We start from the raw sequence: 20,723 nt of genomic DNA, 5'->3' as shown, positions 1-20,723 counted from the left end.
AGAGAGAGAGAGAGAGAGAGAGAGAGAGAGAGAGAGAGAGAGAGAGAGAGAGAGAGATTTGGTAAGCTTGCCTATCCCATCTTCTCAAATCATTCTGTAAGATGAGCATCCTATGTTGTTTGTTTTATTAAAAATAAATGATAAAGTATTTACTTCTCTGATAGCCCACCCCAGATGATGGATAAGCTTCTAAACAACAACATAAAATTCATAGTTATTCACGTTGATGACATTTTACATAAACAAAATCAACTTAAATATGTTTAAGTTTGTTGATGGGATGGAGGTATTGGAGCATTTGATGGTTCTCATAGGCTGATCAAGGAAGACTCTTGACAGGAGCTGGGCCAGGCTTGCCTCATGGGTGGGGACTGAGGGAAGGAGAAGAAAGTGGGGTTTGTGCAGGAGAGTAAGGACCAGTCTCCAGGAAACCCAAATAGAGGAAATTGTAAGCAGTAATTGGGTGAAAACCATTTTATAAAAGACAAATATTGTTTGTCTCTCTTCCGCATACTCCAATGTCTGAATATTGAACACTAGAAAGTACTGACATCAGAAAGTAGCTTTCTTAAGTATTGACATGTACTGTGTGTCTGCTGTTCTCATTCACCAGACATCGGGGTTTAAGTGAGGGGCTGGTACGTGTGTTACACACACAGCCTGGTGCACACACTCAGGTCACCATTGTCAGTGTTCCCTGTGATTTCACAGCATCTTCTAATGCTGGGATGGAAAAGGTCTGATCCAGATCTGACTTCACAGGACTCTGGAACCCTGCAGTAAAGACAGTCTAATAAAATATATAAAAGTAGTGTGACAAGTTGTGTATTAGACATGTCTAAAAGAACTGATAAGAACAGGGGGGGTCCAATCTTTTTTTTTCTGTTCTTGGGACTGAGTCTGTACCCCTGAGCTTTCTAAGCAGGTAGGTTCTCCAACCCTGACCTGTATCCTCAGCTGTTACTTTAAAATAATCTTATGTATTTATTTATTTATTTATTTATTTATTTATTTATTTATTTGGTGTGTGTGTGTGTGTGTGTGTGTGTGTGTGTGTGTGTGTGTGTGTGTGTGAAAGAGAGAGGAGAGAGAGAGAGAGAGAGAGAGAGAGAGATGTGTGTCTTGTGTGCACGAAATGCCAATGGGAGAAGACGAAGGCATCAGATTTCCTGGAGCCGGAGTTAGAGCACCTTAATGTGGGTGCTGGGAACTGAACTCTGGTCCTCTGAAACAGCAGTGCCTGCTCTTAACCACTGAGCCATCTCCCTAGCCCCATAGCTGCATTACTTTTTCAGACAAAACAGAATGGTTAAAATTAAAGCATACCCAATATTTACATTAAGAAAGAAGGCGTTAGCTGGACATGTTGGTTGTCTGCAATCTCAGGAGACTGAGACGGGGGACTGCTGTGAATCTGAGGCCAGCCTGGGCTACATAGAGAGTTTCCGGCCATCCTGGGGTACAGAGTGAGACCAGAGGAAGTGAGATTTGGGAGTGGCAAAAGGGTCATTTCTCAGGTTGGCTAGGGACAAGAGTTAAGCTGGAGAATGAGAACAACACAGAAAAGGCGCATGTGAGGTGCAGGGTGAGGAGGGGCCTGGACAGGGAGGAATCCCGATGAGCGGGAACAGGAAGCCCTTAAATTGCATTGGGTGCTCGGTTGCACCTACCGTCGAAGTCCACTATGAAAGGTGGTGAACTTTTGGCAAAAAATAGTAAATAAATAAATAAATAAAATTAAAAGTTACATCCTTCAGAAAGGTGGGACTAGTAGAAAAAAATGTTAACTGGTAAACCTCTCAGCAAGAGCGGCTGCTGGGAAGGGCTGGATGCAGTGGTTCGGTGGCAGGACAATAGGAACACACAGGGAGGGAGAATTTCTGTGCTTCTCTTTGTTTCTCAAGAGTGTTGTAAAAACTGGGCTGCAAAGTTCAGGACGAGTACAAAGACTTCTTCCCTTCAGAGGTGGCACCCAAAGGGGCCAACCCTTCCTTTAGTCAAGTGAGGTTCCTGGGTTTGGTGAGACACTGAAGAGAAACTCACTGGAAATCCCCTCCTGTCTCAGACAACTCCCCATCACCAATGAGGGTGGGAGGTGAGGCAGCGTCAGCTGTCTCCAGCAGACACGTGTGACCAGAGGTCCTTTGTGAATGTCGAGAGAAGCTGGCATATGACAGGTAATGTTCATTTTGTGTATTGTTCCATGTTACAGGTTGAACTTTGAACCTCACACGTTCTAAGTACTCTATGACTGAGCCCTGCTCCCGGGCCACACGCTTATCTATTTTTTAAGGCTGAGAATTTCCTTCCATGGAAGACTTGGGACCTAGCTGTGTGGCGTGTGAGGAAGTGTTCACTGAGTAACACAAAGCGGGGTGAGACTGGAGGACCATGGGGAAGTTTCTCTGCTGTTCCCGAGCAGCACAGCAGGGTCCACAACAGACCTGGTACCTCAGCCCCTGCCCCCAGGAGCTCATGCACAAACGCGCGGGCGGCTCACATAACGAATCATTTACTTCTACAGAAGTCTAAGCTAGGAAGCCCAATACCTTCCAATCTCAGTGCAACCCAGCAGAGGTGGAGCTATCGCGCTGTTTCCTACAGGCCACCGCAAGCCCAGGGGAAGTTTACTAAACACCGAATTACTGAGAAGTGACCATAAAATGAAATACTTTACAATTTTAACACTATACAATGAGATAGAACGTGAGGACAGAAGAAATTAATGTTCAGCATACTTACTATAATTCCAATATCTGTAAATGCGCCCAGATCTAAAGTCAGCACCAGTTACAGAGAAATCCAATGAGCCTCTTCCGGTCCACACTACCCTCCTTTTCTGTCAAGACAACCCACTCTTTGCGTTGATGTGGAATGTCTCCCTGGCTCACGTACTTGAAGACTTGACCTCCGGACGGTGTTTCAAGAGGCTGTGTGTCTAGTTGCGGGAAGGACACAGGGGTGTTAATGTGAGGGTATGGCCGGGCCCACCTCTGCCAGGCACTCCAGCTCCTGCCTGCTGCCCGGGTATGAGCAGCAGCCTGAGGCCCTGTGCTCCTGAGCACTGTTCTCTCAGTTCCTGGAAAGACGCCTGGCTCAAACCAGAAAAGCTCAATTGTTTACAATTCACAAATCATACATTAATAAATATAAGCATTTATGGGGTTGGAGAGGTGGCTCAGAGGTTAAGAGCACTTGCTGCTCTTACAGACAGCCAGAGTTCAGGTGCCAGCACCTATTTCCAGGGGCTCATGACTCTTACAACTGCCTGTAAATCCAGCTCCAGGGGACACACACACACACATACACACACACACACAAAATAAATAAATAAATAAACTTTAAAAGTGTAGATATTTATAAATTACAGTGAAAGTACAAATTACAATTAATTAATACTAATAATATTAATATTATAATTAACATTTAAAAATAGTAGAGAGGGCTGGAGAGGTGAGCAGTAGTTAAGAGCTCTGGCTGCTGGTGCGAGGACCCAGATTCAGTTCTGAGCATGCATGTGTTGGCTCACAACCATCTGAAACCACCCAGATCCAGGGATCTGATGCCCTCTACTGAGTTCTGTAGGTAGTAGGTATACATGTGCTACACAGACATAGATGCAGCCAAACACTTACACATCAGAATGAAGGGAAGGAGAAGAGAAGGGGAAGGGAAGGAGAGGGAAGGGGAGGGGAGGGGAGGGGAGGGGAGGGACATATTCAGAGACTGTTGCAAGCTGGACCATTTGAAGGAGCTCATTTGCATAGTGAGGCCTGAAGAGGAAGAGGGGGTGTGGTTTTAGCTCAGGCCCAGCAACGTGAGCAAGAGTAGGCCAGGGGAATCCTGGGAAGATGCAGGTGGAGCTGGGGCGAAGACCAGACTGCAGATGGCATGGGATAAGGAGAATACTCGGGGGGAGTAACCACTTGCTTTGGAAGAAGTTGATCTTAGATGAGCAGAGCAGTTGTAAATTGTAAACCCCACAGCTGGTGTGTAGTGTTTGGGAATCCCCGAAAGGGAAGGCTTCAACTGTGGAACCTTTGATAAGCAGAGCCACATGAGAACCCATTACTCGGGAGGTTGAGACAGGAGGCTTGTCAGGAGTTCCAGGCCAGCCTGGGCTACAGAATGAAATAAACAAGAAAGCAAAGTCATGAAGGCTGTGAGAGCTGCTGGGAGGCCTATGATGGGCGTGTGAGGAGGTTGTCCCTTTGGAGACCTCTTGAGTTCTGAAAGACAGTTGCAAAGGGAGTATGGCTCGGTGGGCTCTCTCATTCTGCCTGTCTTGGTCTCTGTCTCTCTCTCTCTATGTATGTGTGTGTGTGTGTATGTATGTATGTATATAAAATCTGTGTATGACTCTGTCCCTCTCTGACTCTGTCCCCCTCTTTCCACTTCCCTACCACACATCTACAACATTGCCACCCATATCTGCTGTGGGTCCCTAACCATAATGAGCCAATGTAGCTGCCCTGAACGAGAGTGTCTCAACAACTATGAGATGAGCAACCCTCTTTTCTGCATTAGTAGCCTGCATCATGTGTTTCCTTACAGCGATGGAAAGCTGACTATCCTCAAGGGACACAAAGAGCATCAGCACTGGCTCTCCCTGCAAACATGTGCAAAGCACTCTTGGGGAACAGAGAGAGAAACTGAGGCACTAGACCACCTGTGGAGGTAGCATCCAAAAACTCAACCTTAAGCCTCAAGCTGCACCTCTTCTTCTGATAAATTGTTTTTTTTTTAACTTTCATATAGTTTACTGTATTAACTCATTTTATTCTCTACTTCTAACCCCACATATGTCACCCGCCCCTTCTCAGTCTTGAGTCCATGACTTCCTTCCCATCCCTGTTACATATCCGTGTAGAAACTAACAAATATCTAAACACAACCTGCTGAGCCCCTGCAATGTTGCTTACACGTGGTGTTTAGGGGCAAGCACTTTGGCAGTTAAGGGACTCATCCCTGGAGGATAAGGATTTTTCTCTCAGCAGTCAGCAGTTGCCTGGAGCCCTTTACCTAGCAGTGGGGCCAGGAGAGATTTCCCCTGTCCCTGTTAACATGTCAACTAGTACTATCACTGGGTGTTGTTTAGGCAGCCACATTGTTGGAAGTTCATAGGTACAAAACAAAGCACTTTGTGGAAACCTCTGCTGCTGTCAGTTTCTTCCCTGTGCAGCCAGTGGCAGAAGCATCTGGTTTGTCTGCAGCAAATGACACTGTTACAATAGGCCTGGGGTTGGTCAGCTTCCAAGACCCCAGAGGGAGGTAGAGTAGGGATAGCTGATGTGGGAAGCACATTTAATACCTGGGGTTAGTGGGAAAAAACAAGGTGTGGCTGCAGATTGCCAAAACACCCCACTTTTCGCATCAAGCCTGGCTTGACTGGATGTCAAGTATAGAATAGAATTAGGGAGCTTGGTTGTGAGCTGTGATGGAAAACCCCCATCCAGCACTGAGTGGGAGGAGATGGTGGTGATGCTGGTATCTCATCACTGCTAGGAGGTTAAAACCTCTGGGGGAGATGGAAGGGAAAGAGACAGAGGTTGAGCGAGGCTCATCTCCTGCCTTCTATCTGCAGAAAGTGTAGGATCAGGAACGGTGTTGAGAGATACTGTAACCTGCAGGTCCCTCAGGGTGATCACCTCATTCACTCGAGTAACAACCCTGCAAATGACACTTCACACTGAAAAGTTTGTAGGAACAGGAGAACTGCATCCTGACATCTAAGAAAAATATATACAAATGTAGTATAGTGGCTCACACAGGTAATCCCAGCAGGCAGGAGGATTGCCACCAGTTCAAGGCCAGCTTCAGCTAATTGTGAGTTCCAGGCCAACCTGAGAAGAGAGTTAAACCATATCTCAGAAAAATAAACAAATAAAAAGAAATAAAAACAAAGGAAAGAGAAGATATTTATAGCCCTTTTCCCTTTTCAAGTATGAACTTATTTTTAATGCACTGGTACTCCAATTGTGCAAACATTCTTCAGGCCAATGGCATCGCAGGTGTGACATTTCATTTCCTGGCAATTCAGGGCCAGTGTAAGTGCTCTGTGCAGACATGCACAGAGAGCTGCAATAGGTTTGTTTAGGAAGCAAAGTAAGAGTACAGATTGGGGCTATGAGTTTGTAAAAGCAAAGTTGTTTTACTCTGAATAAGCCCGTGGGAACAATAAAGATTTTTACATTGTAGATCTGTGTGCTGGAGAGATAGTTTGTGCGTAGAGTGTTTGCCTAGAATACATGAAGCCCAGGGTTCGATTCCCCAGCGTCGTGTGAGCCTGGGGTTGTAGCACATGCCGATAAGGCCAGCTCTGGGGAGGAGAGGGCAGGAGAATCAGAGGTTCAAGGTTGACCTCGCCCACATAGTGAGTTTGAGGTGAGACTGGGACACAGCAAAGCAAAAAAGAGAGAAATGAGTATGTTTCAAGTTGATTAAGAGACCAGATGGGGCAAAGAAGAGAAGGCAACACAAATGATTTCACAGGGGTGTCCCAGGGGCATGTCACCGCAGGGAGAGTCCTGTCGTCCTTAAGAAATGGAAGGCAATACACAGAGCAGACAGCAAAGGCAAAGAATCCTGTCACTGCAGACGCTGGGGTCAGCAGGAATCATCCCAGATTCCAGGGAAGCTGTAAAGCCAGGAAGTGACGGGTGGAATGAAGGGTTTGGATTTGCTGACTGGCCAATAGTCTCATAAATTGTACAAGGAAATGCAACTTGAAGAAACGGAAAGAATGAGCCTTTCTGTTCTTTGTTCCTTCCTTCTGTCCTTTCTTCGGTGCTTCTCCTCTCTTCCCCCGCCCTCCCAACCCCCAGGTGGCTCACACGGGTCTCACCCTCAAATCCAAAATCCACCTCGTGGGTCTCAGTTCTGGCTAGCTAGTTCCTATTTGGGAAAATAGTCCAGCATTTTCTGCACTGATGCGTTTTTAAAATAGAAAGACATCTTTGGAAATCCCCGTCGGACATCAGCCTTTTTTAAAATTTACTCCAACCAATAGGAATAGAGAGCAAGGCAGCGTCACTTGTTTCCAGCAGATGTAACTGCTAAGAAGGGCTGTTTTGAGCGGAGCCTTCAGGAGAAAGTGTATAGGAGGGAGGATACTGATAGGTGGTGGGGGAATCGCTGACAAGCTGGTTTAGTGGCAAAAAGGAAGATCCGCGGTGCCAAGAGACCACAGCTTGGTCACAAAGCCGAGTAGAGAGGGAGTATTTCGTATGTGATATTCGCTGGGGTGGGATGGACATCAGACATTCTTCGTGCATCTGTGGGAAGTCCCTGCTAAGTGTTAGGCGAAGGAAGTGGCTGTGATGCCAAACGCCCCCTGCTAATGATACTTCCCTGGGTAGATGAGGTGGGGTCTGGAAACATCTATGGTCACCCCTGTCATGGGACAGAGTGAGAAGAAGTCCAGTCAGCACATGCCCTAGCAAGGCAGAGCACTCCCATCTCGGCTAATCACAAGAAATCTTTATTGTATGTTTTTTTTTTTCTTCTGTTGGATCTTTAGCATCTAATACATTTCCTAGTACTGAACAAATATTTTAAATTAATTAACTGGGTGAGATACTGAGAGTTAATCATCTTTAGTGATCCAAGGAAATTTTTTATAGTTCAAACCAATTCTTCCTAAACCCAAATTCTAGGAATTAAAAAAAAATATATAATTTGGGTGCTGGAGTGATGGTTCAGTGGTTAACAGGACTGACTGCTCTTCCAGAGGACCTGGTTTGTTTCCAGGAACCCACATGGCAGTTCACAGCCATCTGTAATTCCAGTGCCAGGAGATTCAACCCTCTCTCTGGCCTCCATGGGCTCCATATGCATGTGATATACAAATATGCATGCAGGCAAAACATTCACATATATAAAATGAATTTTTTAATTAGCTTGTCAGACTATTTGGATACAGTCCTGTGAGCCTTCATTTTGACCAGCAAGCACCCTGTTAAAAACAAACAAACAAACAAAACAAAACAAAACAAAACAAAACAAACCATCTTACTGTTGTTGCCTTTGGAGCAATCACAGCTCTGGACTTCACTCTCTAAACACTATTATTTAAGAATAGTTTTGTTCTCTGTCTTTCATGTCTTGTGTGAAGATTGTTGGGCTGAATAAAAGACATAGAGCTGTCTAAACTTTACATTGAGAACCTCAGAAAATAAATGATATGTTTGATGCTTGCAAGATGGGGGCTTCCCAGCTGTGGGAAGAGGCAGTTTGGCTAAGGCTGTGGTTGATAAGGAGGGATACTGTCGTATCCTTTGCATAAACCACATCTATGTGAAAACATAACAGATTCTTAATTACTTTTCTTTCCAGCTCATAGGCAAGGCAGAGAGGCCACATCAGCTGTCCCTGGCAGACTCCCCAGCAGAGAAGACACAGCCAAAGCTGTAGGGAAGGGAGAGGTGCCATTAACACCTGGGAGCAAAGAATAATTGTCATAGGAAATATATATAATCAAGATTAAATAAGAAATGATCAGTTACCAAAAAGAAAACAACAAACTATAAATAAGTGGGAAGAGATCAAGGGCCTGGTTGAAGAGATAATCCATAAAGTCAAAATAATAGCTTTTACATTGTTTATCGTGTGTGTGTGTGTGTGTGTGTGTGTGTCTGTCTGTCTGTCTGTCTGTCTGCATTGTGTGGAGGTCAGAGGACGACTCACAGAACCCATTCTCCCTCCACTGTATAGGTCGCAGAGACACAACTCAGGTTTGGGGGCAGACAACTTCATTTACTGAAGCATTGCACTGGCTGTATTCTGAGTCCCAGTTGGGCCCCAAGAACCTAAGATTTACGGTCTTGAGAAAACTCACTTCAGAGTAGTTGTGTCTGGAGCAGAATTCCTGCCACCACCTGCTGGAACCACCTCAGCTGCCAGTGCCAACTCTCTGCCTCTCTTTCTCTGCTGCAGGACTGCTGGGTTCCCTGAGTTAATACTAGAATCTGTTGTCCATTTCCTTTACAATTCTTTGGCCATCTTTACGTCTCATTTCCCATTCTCATGTTATATTTTATCCAACTGTTCTTGGAACTAAAGTAACATCCCTGAGATACCACACAGATTTCACATTGCTGTAATTCCTCACAGAGGCAGACACGGACATCCCCCATGCGAGAAGCACTAACTCATAGTCCACACATAGACACGGTGAACCCTGATGGGGTTTTATTCTTTCCTCTCCAAACAAGGAGACTTTCAGGAGGAAAGTTCCAGGCTCAGGCCAAGTACAGAACTTCTGTTGGACCCCAGGTTGAGTGCTGTCTGTGAATCTGTGCTCAAGAACATTTGTTTGGGTTTTGATGAAACTAAAGGATGTTTCTAGCTTCAATGTTCCTAATAGCTCCAAGCAAATCTACCTGAATTTCTATTCTGATTCATTGCCTATTTGTGAGAGGGAACTCTATGATACTGCTTGCAGCTCAGTGATGATGCTGGACACACCAGGCACCCCCAGCCATGCACCTGACACTGTGTCAGAGGTGGGAGAGAACAGCCCTTTCCTGCACGTGAGAAGAAGAGAAAGGGGAAGTCGGCCAAGGGTATAGGTGGCAGGTTCCTGTGAGTCACTTCTCTAGAGGAATCGACTGGATGCTTTGACATGTGTGGGGTCCACAAGAGGAAGTGCGGTGCAAATTCCCCTCAGGATCATGGTACATCACAGCTTCCTGTCTGGAGCTTCACTCATAACTTAAGCTACCTGAGTAAGATGGAAAAGGGAAGCAACAGGAAGGTTCCACCTCACACACACGCCTTCAGAGAAGAGAGTTGCCTTTGATGACATCATAGTTATCGTCATCATTGTTGTCGTCATCATCATGGAAATTATTATTAACTATTGTGTCATTGGTCACTGTGATCATTATGGCTGGTGGGTAACTTCACAATGTCTTTGTTTTTTCACTATCTTGGCAGATGGAAACCTGCTGTCTCTGGAAAGAAAGTCTTGGGAAGTCACGAGCCACTGGAAGACTGGAATTCTCTGTACTGAGTGGGAATAGGGGCTCTCTGTTTGTGCTTTGATTCTGCACGGCTATGGCCACTGTCAGAATAAGCCCCAGTACACATCTAGGTACATTCCCTCACCCCCACCATTAACCCAGCCCAGACTTTCTGATTACTCAACAATGAGGATCTGACTCAGCCAATGCTGTTGATTTGGGGAACATATTTGTAATTTAAATTTATCTGTTCATTTTTATGAGCATAAGTGTCTTGCCTGTGTGTGTGTGTGTGTTTGTGTGTTTGTGTTTGTGTGTGTGTGTGTGTGTGTTGTGTACCATATGTGTGTAGTGCCTGAGGATGCCAGAAGTGGGGGTCAGATGTCCTGGAACTGGAGTTACAGATGGTTGTGAGCCACTTGTGGGTGCTGGGAACTGAACTAGGGTCCCCTGCAAGAGCAGCCGATGCTCTAACCATAGAGCCCTCTCTCCAGCCCTTCACTGGCAGTTTAGTAAGCAGAACATAGCTAACCCGGAGGATCCTGAAACTCACTGGGACTGAACAGACACATAACTGGTGCCCTCTGCATTCCCATGATGGAAGAGGGCTCACTTGAAGTCTTTAAGTCACTCTTGTTTATAGCCTCACTTTTGATTCAGATCTGAGGGTGTGTGCCAGGCCGGTCCCAAAGCTTGCCTGTGACCCAGAGCTTAAAGGTAGCATCCATCCCCACACCCTCCTGCTGACCTCACCTCAGGTAGAACCTTTTCCAGGCAGAGACCTCAGAAGGACACACCCATGACCGAGTTCCATCCATATCTTCCTACCCAACCCCCAAACTCAGTCACCCCACTCCTGGCAAGCCATGCTTCCATGACAAGAAAACGGTGCAGAAACTGGATCAAAACAACACTTTAGTCGGAATAAGGAACTATAGAAAGAATATCTAGTTATAGGGGATATCTATTAAACCCATAGAGAATCTGAATTTATGTGTCTAATAAGAAATAAAATGAATTATTAAAATATTATTAAAAATTTGAGGCTGAAAAAGATTTCTATATTCTCAAAGATAAATATAATGCATACATTTAAAGCAGGTTCATTCAACATCTACATGAACCTTTTTAAAGCTGAGGCTGTTTTTCTGGAAATCAATATGAAACACACACACACAAGCGCACAAGTCTAAGACCAGAGTGATTTTATAAAATATTAGCTTTCCCATTAACACTTGCTTATTTTTTCCAGAGTTCTGCTTATTTTTATTGCTTTTATATGGAGACAATATTTTCACTTATTTAATAATATCTATAACAACAACGATAACAATTATAACCCTGTAATAAAGAGTTAATTCTAAAGATAGGTTCTGGACAATAGAGTGTCTTCGCAGTGTAGCTGGGTCCTCTGCTCTTTACCCCTCACTCCCTAGCTGGTGTCCCTGAACCAAGGAAACAGAAGCTGACCTCAGAAGCTAACCAGAGCTCACTGCTCTGAGCCTCAGCTTAAGCCGCACGCATTGAATGCATTCTCTTCAGCCAATGAGGAGCAAGTGTGGGCGGCGTCACTTGTCTCCGGAAGAACACGCTGTGGGAACGCACAGGAACAGAAGGGTACAGACGCAGGCTTTTCGCTTCTCAAAGCCAACAAAACTAGAGTAAAAGAGGCTTGTATAACAAAACCTTCTAACATATTCAGTGAAACGTGGAAAGCTGAAGCGCTGGCCCAGGGTCCTGGGTAGAATATGACATAAATCAAATAAAAATGAAATTCCAAAATTAGCGGCGTAAATACGAAAACAAATAGGAATGCTAATCAGGCCTTAAATTATGTAAAAAACACAAAAACAAAACAACTAATTATATTAATCTCCACGGTCCTGACTCCCTTCCACAAAGCAGTCAGGTGCTAACAATGGCCCCATCCACTGTAACCTTCTCTTCAGAGCCAGACAGGGTAGCTCTAGGTCAGCGGTTCTCAACCCAACCCGTTCACAGAGATCGCATATCAGATATTCTGCATCTCAGATATTTACATTATGATTCGTAACAGTAGCCAAACAACAGTTATGAAGTAGTATCAAAATAATTTTATGGTTCGGGGATAGCACAACATGAGCAATATTAAAGGGCCACAGCATTAGGAACTATGGAAGGTCGAGAACCACTACTCTAAGGGGGCTGTAATTCCACACTTCCAAGGCTAAAGCAGGAGGATTTTAAGATTGAGGCCAGCCTGTGGAGGTTGATGCTTTTGCTTTGGTTTTGCTGTGTCATCAGACCCAAAAATAAATCAAACATAGGAATCCTATCCTCCCCCACTTGGCTGACAGCCCTTATAGATCCCTCTCCGTTTGGGCAGCAAAATCCAATGAGTGAACCTCAAGTGTCTCCAACATTCAGAGATCAAAGAAAGGCAATGCAGGTAGGACTTTACATTGTTACAGTTTTCTCATTGCACAGTTTGTAAACTAAACACAGTTTATGCAACTTTGTATCATTTTTATTGTATTGATAATGCTTACACAGGTCTTTTCAGTAAACATTGACAAATATATACATTCTTATAACTCACACCCCTATCAAGATGTAGTTTTCTATAATACATAAAAATCATATGTCGAGAGCATGGGAAGTGATACTGTCTAGGGGATGACTGGGATAACGGAGGACAGCGGGGATTGTGGGTGAACACAGTCAAGGTGCACAACAATCTTGCATCGAAGTGTATTTACAAAACACAATACTTCGTACAAGGACTATGCTCCAATAACAATTTATTTTAAAAGAGCTGTGGGGGCTGAGAGATGGCTCAAGAGTTAAGAGTATTTGCTGCTCTCGCAGAGGACCTGAGTTTAGTTCCCAGCATCCTCGTTGGGTGTCTGGAATTGCCTGGAATGCCAGATCCAGGATCAACTGTCTCTTCTAGAGTCCATGGGGATCCACATGTGAACACCCACACTCAGAGACACACAAATACACATAATTAAAAATACAATGCTCCAAATAGAGAAATATGCTCAATGAACTGCACACAGTGCACTGTGGACTTAGCCCATATGACCACTACCCTGATTTTAAGTTATAGAACAAACATCTCTGCTCTAAGATTTCTAAGAAAAGGAATTATATAGCACATAATCTCTTTAAAATATTTATTTATTGCTCTTATTTATCTGTATATGTGTATGTCTGCATGAGTTTATGTGCACCACACACATAAAAGTCCCAAGGGAGGCCAGAGGGTGCCCAGGAGTTGGAGTTCCAGACCACTGTGGGCCCCATGTGGGAGCCATCCCTCCAGCCTCAGCATGTCTTCTTGCTTCTGACTTCTTTGGTTTTGTGGATGCTCATCTTTGCTTTTATTTTTTAATTTATTTTTAAGTTTGTGTGCGGGTGTGCGTGCATGCGTGTGCATGTGTGCTCTTTTACCATGTGTGTGCTGTGCCCTCGGGGGTCAGAAGAGGGCATCAGATTCCCTGCAGCTGGAGTTACAGCTGGTTGTGAGCTGCCATGTGGGTGCTGAGATCTGATCTTGTGTCCTCAGCAAGAGCAGCCAGTGCTCTTCTCTGCTGAGCCGGCTCTCTGCCCCTCATCTCTGCTTTGATTTCTGTCTGTGGCTTTTCCTTTCTATTACCGAGTAGAGGTCTGCTGTTAGAACTGACCACAGATTCTCCACAGGGCACTCTCCTATGGAGCTGCCTGCAAGTTGTGCAGGGGACTTCACGGATGCAGCTTTTGTGAGACACTGCCTATGTAGGGGTGGGCTGTGTGTGTGTGTGTGTGTGTGTGTGTGTGTGTGTGTGTGTGTGTGTAGCTGCCTCTGGGTCACCAGGTACCTGTAAGTTACTCTTCTCCCATAATCCTGTTCACCAGAGAAAGGGAAAGAGAAACCTTGCCAGCCAGATCACTAGGCCTCCCAGGAAAGGCCTGTTGGAGCCAAGGATGTAAAGATGGTGGGGAGACATATGAAGAAAACTGTTGCTTTCGCTTATACAGCTGTGGGGTAAACTGGCATGGTCAAGGCCCCGGGGGCAGATGAGAACTCAGTGCAAGCAGAGGACACAGTGACTCCCCTTCCTCAGACAAGCCTCCGATTGCTATTAAGGCTTCCCAGCTGTGGCCAACTCAGCCTGATTGTCCAGGATCATCTCTCTTACTTAACATCATCTGGTTACAGATTTAATCACACCCACAAAATACCTCCACAGATACCTGGGTATTTGGCTGAATAGCAGGCACTATAACCTAAACACTCAAAACTGGTCACTGGCCAGGCGTGGTGGCGCACGCCTTTAATCCCAGCACTCGGGAGGCAGAGGCAGGTGGATTTCTGAGTTCGAGACCAGCCTGGTCTACAAAGTAAGTGCCAGGACAGCCAGGGCTACACAGAGAAACCCTGTCTCAAAAACCAAAAAAAAAAAAAACAAAACAAAACAAAAACAAAAACAAAACTGGTCACTGTTATTATCTAAAGGGACTTTTCCCTTATTCCACTAACAAATGGGTGCACGTAGAGAAACTCCGTGATTACCTTAATACATTTGCCTAGAAGGAGGTAAACCCTCAGTGAGGCTAAAGCTGGACCCAGCATCTACTTTGTTGCTGGTGCTGGGGTGTCCTGTCCCACCCCTCCACAGTTCTCTTTGAAGTGCAAGGGCTTGCACACTCATCTCAGGAGGAGTCCCAAATGTCCAGGAGCTTGTGTTCTCCACAGAATGCAGAAAACTCAGACTTCTATAAGCAAGAGAACCCACAATGGTTGCTGAGACTTAAGCCTCAGACTCCCACACTTTTCTGAAATGTCACATAAAGGGGGCAGCAAATTTGGAAAACCCAGTAGTTTGTGAAAGAAAGATACTTTTCTAAGTTAGAAAAAAATCCTTTCTACCTGACACTAAACATTCTTACATTAAAAAATATTTTAAGAATAACTGAGCTACCCATAACTTTCTTGTGTGTGTTCAGTGTCCCTAAATTTCCTTTAGAATACAAAGATTGCTCAAAAGGAGAGGTGAAATCTGGATAAAGCACTGCGCACTCCTCTAGGTACCAGATAGGTCCTCACAGCTCTGTGTTCTAACTGGTAACACCAGGGCTTCTGCCCTGAGCAAAGAACCTTGCCAGCCGGGTTTACACACGCAGAAAGAGCAAAGCCATTGACTGGCCACAGTCTGTGGGGACACCTTGGGTAGGTGGGTCATCTCACAATTTGGAGTACTCTGCACACACTATGGGAAGAAAAAAAAAAAAAAAACCCAGCTAACTCATGATGCATGCAAGCCGGAGAAAGTAACTGGGTGTCGAAGTTGGAGGGGCACCAGGAAAGAAATAAATTCAGGGGGCACTTTCTGAACAGTGCAGCCCAGACAGTTATGAAGAACAATATTATCATGGATGAGCTCGCCTGTCCGTGAAGCTGTTCAGAAATCCCCTCCTCTCTTGCCATCTGTGCACAGAAGCACAAGAGAAAGGGTCTGACTTAGAACCCCCTTCTTCCCAGGCATTTTCTCAGGTCCACTCTGAGCAGAGCCTGCCTCAGGTCCAGGGAGTTCCCCTAGCCTCTTCCAGGCCTCGCAATACAAAGTCTGCAGCTGGCAACGGTGACGTCATCACAAGGGAATTTTCTGATTGGTTCTGGCGAGTTTGGTTTGGGTGTGTGATCTCCTTGGCTGGATCCTCACAATCTCTTGAAGGTTCAGGAGAGCAGCTGCAGAGACCTCCCAGAGACCAGGATGCCGCGCAGCAGAGCTCTGATTCTGGGGGTCTTCGCCCTGACCACCATGCTCAGCCTCTGCGGAGGTGAAGCCGACATTGAGGGTGAGTTGTGCAGCTGAGGGATGCCTGGAGCCGGGCAATGGGAAACCCACAGAAGAGGGAGATACAAATTCTCAATATTAAGAGGTCTAACAACTGTGTGATCCCTTCTTCAGGAGGCTCTGGTTGGTGAGCACAGCTCACGATCCAACAAACCATGATTCTACTAGTGAGCCCAGTGAGGGAAGGGAGAAATTGGGAGTGTTTCTCACGAATGAATGATTTTCATTACTGAAAATCTAATTTCAGTAATTACTATTACTCTAAAATTTCTGTGAGTTCTGAAGCCTTTGTGCCTGTAGGGTACTCTGAGGAAAACATTTCCGTGAATCATGTTCACAAATATTCAGCAAATGCTTCCCTTATGTGGCGGTTTCCACACACCTTTTTCAAGCTAGGAGCTGGCCCTGGTGGGAAGTGAGAGAAGGAGGTCACTATTTTACCCGACGATCTTAGTGGTTTTGGATTTCCTCACGTGTCAACTCACAAGTGACAAGTCAAATAAATATGTAGATGTACTTTAAAAATAGTGAAGGCAACGCTGGGTGGGCCTGGCAGTGCTTGGCAGTAACTACGGTGCTAAGGTGCCCAAGCAGGAGCATTGTGAGTTCAAGGATAGCCTGATCCCGTAGTGAGATCATGTCTCAAGAATGTATCCATTCATTAGTAAATGCTTATAAATGCCATCTCCCTCTTTGTTTCCATTATAGATACCATTGAACATTTTTGTAACAAAGTAAGGAATGTGAACTACCTGTTCTATAGCCCATTTATACCCCATGAAGTTCTGAAACAACCCAGGCAAGCACAAGCTACAGGAGCCTGTGGCCTTCCGCCTGAGCTGCCCACCTCCCTCTACACTCTGCCGACATTCCATGTCCTCTCTCAGATCTCTCCTTAACTCCACACTGTTTTACAGACGTGGATAGGAGCTGTGTAAAATAGCAGTTGAAAAGTCAAATGTCTGAAACAGGAAGTGAAAGGGGTTGAGCGTCCTTGGGAAGCATGGCTGCTCTCTTTCCAGTTTTGGCAGGAGGTGGAAGTCTCACCTGTCCCTTGAGGAGGGTGGGATGGGGTGGTGGCTTCTTTGTCCCCAATTTCTTTCTTCAGTGTCACACTAGGGCATCCTAATCCGGTGTGAGCAGGCGCAGTGGCACAGTTCTGTGGAACATATAACTGAAGGGCTACATGAAAATATTCCCACTTCTTTTTAATTTAGAAAAAAATGTAAGTTTCAAGATCTAAGAAAATGCTTTGACTTTAATTTAGCCTGTGTTACATTTTCTTATATATAGAATATGACTTTCAATATTTTCATCTAGAAAGAGCCCCAAAGCTAAATGCATGGGGGCACACTGGTCCCAACGCAGCCCAGGTCATCGCTGACAGTGACTTTCACATGGTTCTGCCACCTGTCAGTCATTCCCAAAGTCTCCATGGGCCTCAAAGTTAGCAATCACCACTCAATACTCGCTCTGCAAAGCATTTGCCCAGCTAACAAGTCAGGGCTGAAGTATATAAAACCTGCTGCGTGTCCCCAGGGAGTGGGTAAACTAGTGAAGCCAGGGAGTGGGTAAACTAGTGAGGGAAACAGATCAAGGTCAGGAAGAAGAAAGACTGTTGTGTGGAGAGTGGACCCAGCTGAGGGCAAAACTGTACCAGCAGGGGGCAGCGTGCCATCCTCCTGAGGAGGACACCTGAGACCCAGGACAAGCACCTGCAGAAGTGAACGATGTGTACATCCACAGTGGGAAAAGAAGTCGAGGAGGTTTATTGATAATGAATAAGGGAGCTTTGATGGAGAGGTGTGGCATGTTTTTTGGCTGATAATACCAACCAAGGTGGCCACACTGGGAAAGGACAGGCCAGAGGAGCAGTCAAATGTAAATAGACAGACAGGGATAGATAGACAGAGGGGCTGGGGGTCATAGTGCAGTTGGAAGCCTATTAATTAAAACTTAGCAGAAACCTTCAGACTAGAGGAGGTTTCAGCAAACTGAAAAACAACAGCCCCAACAACAACTGCCTTCATTTCTGTGACAAAAGGAGACTCCTGCCATCCACAGGACCATGAGAGAATAGGGTAGTTAGTTTTGTTTGACAGTCACTGTGCAGAACGCCAGGCTGTAACTTGCCCACCGCCACTTGCAGCTCCTTACACGCACTCTGTCTGTTGACTGACCCTGCTCTCCTCACATTCACTAGGGTGGTGACTGCAGAGGCAGGCCTGGCTCCTTGAACAGCACTACCTCTGACATTCACTGGAACTCAACAAATGAAGGAAAAAAGATACAAAACTTAAATACTAGAATATGTGCCTTGCTGATGTTTACCTGACGATAGTGTTTACTTGGCTTCCTTTGGGTTCAGTTGTCTGCACTGGCAGCCATTCCCTGTTGCAGCTCACACATGCTCACTGTCGGAGGAAAGTGCTTTAATGCACCATGAATCTGCAAGTGAACACCAGTGTTGATTTAGAAAAAAAGTAAGAGGTGAGGTTGACAGAAGCATGAAGTCCAATAAAGCCTCTATTTCTTTTATTCCAGAAGAAATCAGAAGGCCGCCCTGGGGGCCCCCAGCTAATGCAGGAGCTTTTAGACAGAACAGTTTCCTCACACTGACATGATGTCACTGTTCTCTTATCTAAGGGTCTATATTCTTTTCCATTTGTTAAAATAAATGAGAAAGTCTCCTTGTATGGAAAATGCACCCTTTTAAGAAGGAAAATAAAATGTAATATGTAATTAATTAGTAGAAGATCAATGAGATACAAAACCTAATAAGAAGGAAATATGCTGACTGAATCTTTGAAAAGAAAGATTCTCTCTCTCTCTCTCTCTCTCTCTCTCTCTCTCTCTCTCTCTCTCTGTTTACCTGTAAGCTACTTGGCTTGAGCTGTCTGTGTACCAGGCATGGAACAAGACAGTCAGGATGGCAGAAATCAACACGGCATTCTGCAGTTATGTAGCACGTGTCCCAGAGGGAAAGACTGGATTGTAATCCATACCAAGTGGGAGGGAGGAATGAGTGGTAGAAACAAATCCCCCCAAAATGAAGTTCATAGTATTTGTAAAAGCATTTTCTATCAGTTTGTTTAATAACATTATTTTTTCTTCCTGTTTTTCACTTTTCCACTGTCCACCTAAATTCATCAGCCGACCACGTAGGTTCCTATGGTATAACTGTATATCAGTCTCCTGGAGACATTGGCCAGTACACATTTGAATTTGATGGTGATGAGTTGCTCTATGTGGACTTGGATAAAAAGGAGACTATCTGGATGCTTCCTGAGTTTGCTCAACTGAGAAGCTTTGACCCCCAAGGTGGACTACAAAACATAGCTACAGGAAAACACAACTTGGGAGTCTGGACTAAGAGGTCAAATTTCACCCCAGCTACCAATGGTACGTGCTCATACCCTGCTCCTCCCTTTATTCCCTTGGCTCGGGTGGTGGTGGGTGGATATGACTTGAGTATAAATGGTTCTATAAAATCCTCTCCTTTCCAAGGAGCACCCAGATCTCCTCATCACTGAATACTCACCTTCCCTCTCCTTACAAATCATACATTTCATGTAATATACAACTCGCTGTTCCCACAGTGCATGCCTGGAATCTTTGAAGAGGCCCCACAGACATCCTACCTAAGACCCTAGAGAGAAGGGCACAGGGAGAAAGTGGATGTGGTGCACATTAGCTCCAAGCAGAGGGGACAATTGGGCTCTGTGACCATCATGTGTGCAAGTCTTGGCAAGAGGGCTCCCTCACCAGGCATTGCAGAGCTTCAGGGAGAGAAACTCCATCAGCCACTCATGTCCAGACCATTTCCTTTACAGAGGCTCCTCAAGCGACTGTGTTCCCCAAGTCCCCTGTGCTGCTGGGTCAGCCCAACATCCTCATCTGCTTTGTGGACAACATCTTCCCTCCTGTGATCAACATCACATGGCTCAGAAATAGCAAGTCAGTCACAGACGGCGTTTATGAGACCAGCTTCCTCGTCAACCGTGACCATTCCTTCCACAAGCTGTCTTACCTCACCTTCATCCCTTCTGATGATGACATTTATGACTGCAAGGTGGAACACTGGGGCCTGGAGGAGCCGGTTCTGAAACACTGGGGTGCGTACGAGCTCTGCCGTCTTCTGTACTTTCTAACTCATTGTCATCTCTAGAACAGCATGTCTTCTGGATTCTAGTGACCAAACTCACTTTCTACTCTTAAAGAGCTCCTAAGGCTAGATTTCATGTCATTCCATAAGCCCAGCCCACAAAGTGTATGTAGATTAACTTGCCCCCTCACCCTGGCCCTATCTTACACATACATGAACATGCTCCCTTCTGACTCCAAAACTTCTCTTTCTCAGAACCTGAGATCCCAGCCCCCATGTCAGAGCTGACAGAGACTGTGGTCTGTGCCCTGGGGTTGTCTGTGGGCCTTGTGGGTATCGTGGTGGGAACCATCTTCATCATTCAAGGCCTGCGATCAGGTGGCACCTCCAGACACCCAGGGCCTTTATGAGTCACACCCTGGAAAGGAAGGTAAGGGTTTGTATATGTGGGCGCCAAAGCTACCACACAGGGGGACATAAAGGAAGGGGAGACATGAAAACGTGGTTGGAACTTTGCTGTAGTCTTTGGAACCCATCTGTCTCCTGTCTGTTTTGTTGCAGGCATGTGTCCCTCTTCAGGGAAGAAGTAGTGTGCTGGGTAACGTGGCACAGTGTGTTTTCTGGACCAATTCATGGTGTTCTTTCTCTTCTTCAAGTGACCCCCGACTTGCTTTTCCCTTGGCCCTGAGGCTGTCCCTCTCACAGCTCACACACCCTTGGAATTCTTCCCTGATCTGAATTTTGTTTTCTGGCATCTTCCAAGTCACATCTACTGCAGACTCTCTCAGAGACCCTGATCCACAAAACCAATAAAATCTCTTCTTATATGTTGTC

At 45.4% G+C, this 20,723-nt stretch overlaps 1 protein-coding gene and 1 long non-coding RNA gene across 2 annotated transcripts in view; both read left to right on the top strand.

Moving 5' to 3' along the window:
* Positions 1-10,214, top strand: part of LOC110312406 — a 12,682-nt gene extending 2,468 nt beyond the window's left edge. Inside the window, exon 3 of the long non-coding RNA XR_002380052.1 lies at positions 9,937-10,214. This is a non-coding gene — a long non-coding RNA (uncharacterized LOC110312406). The remainder of the gene's footprint in view (positions 1-9,936) is intronic.
* Positions 10,215-15,649: 5,435 nt separating this feature from the next.
* Positions 15,650-20,723, top strand: LOC110312600 (H-2 class II histocompatibility antigen, A-U alpha chain). Its single transcript, XM_021186321.2, has 5 exons — positions 15,650-15,785; positions 18,938-19,186; positions 19,618-19,899; positions 20,145-20,319; positions 20,451-20,723. The coding sequence occupies exons 1-4, from the start codon at positions 15,701-15,703 to the stop codon at positions 20,297-20,299; spliced, it is 771 nt and encodes a 256-aa protein (XP_021041980.1). The 5' UTR covers positions 15,650-15,700; the 3' UTR covers positions 20,300-20,319; positions 20,451-20,723.

The sequence above is a fragment of the Mus caroli genome, chromosome 17 (genome assembly GCF_900094665.2).
Source record: "Mus caroli chromosome 17, CAROLI_EIJ_v1.1, whole genome shotgun sequence".
NCBI classification, from domain to species: Eukaryota; Metazoa; Chordata; class Mammalia; order Rodentia; family Muridae; genus Mus; species Mus caroli.
Note: the sequence above shows the minus strand (reverse complement) of the source record. Positions and strands in the feature narration are given on the sequence as shown.

Bases quoted from the DNA above. Each gene is read 5' to 3' on its own strand.
- LOC110312600 (XM_021186321.2), top strand. From the start codon at position 15,701: ATGCCGCGCAGCAGAGCTCTGATTCTGGGGGTCTTCGCCCTGACCACC. The intron at 15,786-18,937 runs GTGAGTTGTGCA...TAAATTCATCAG, and splicing joins AGGTGAAGCCGACATTGAGG to CCGACCACGTAGGTTCCTAT. The intron at 19,900-20,144 runs GTGCGTACGAGC...TCTCTTTCTCAG, and splicing joins GCCGGTTCTGAAACACTGGG to AACCTGAGATCCCAGCCCCC.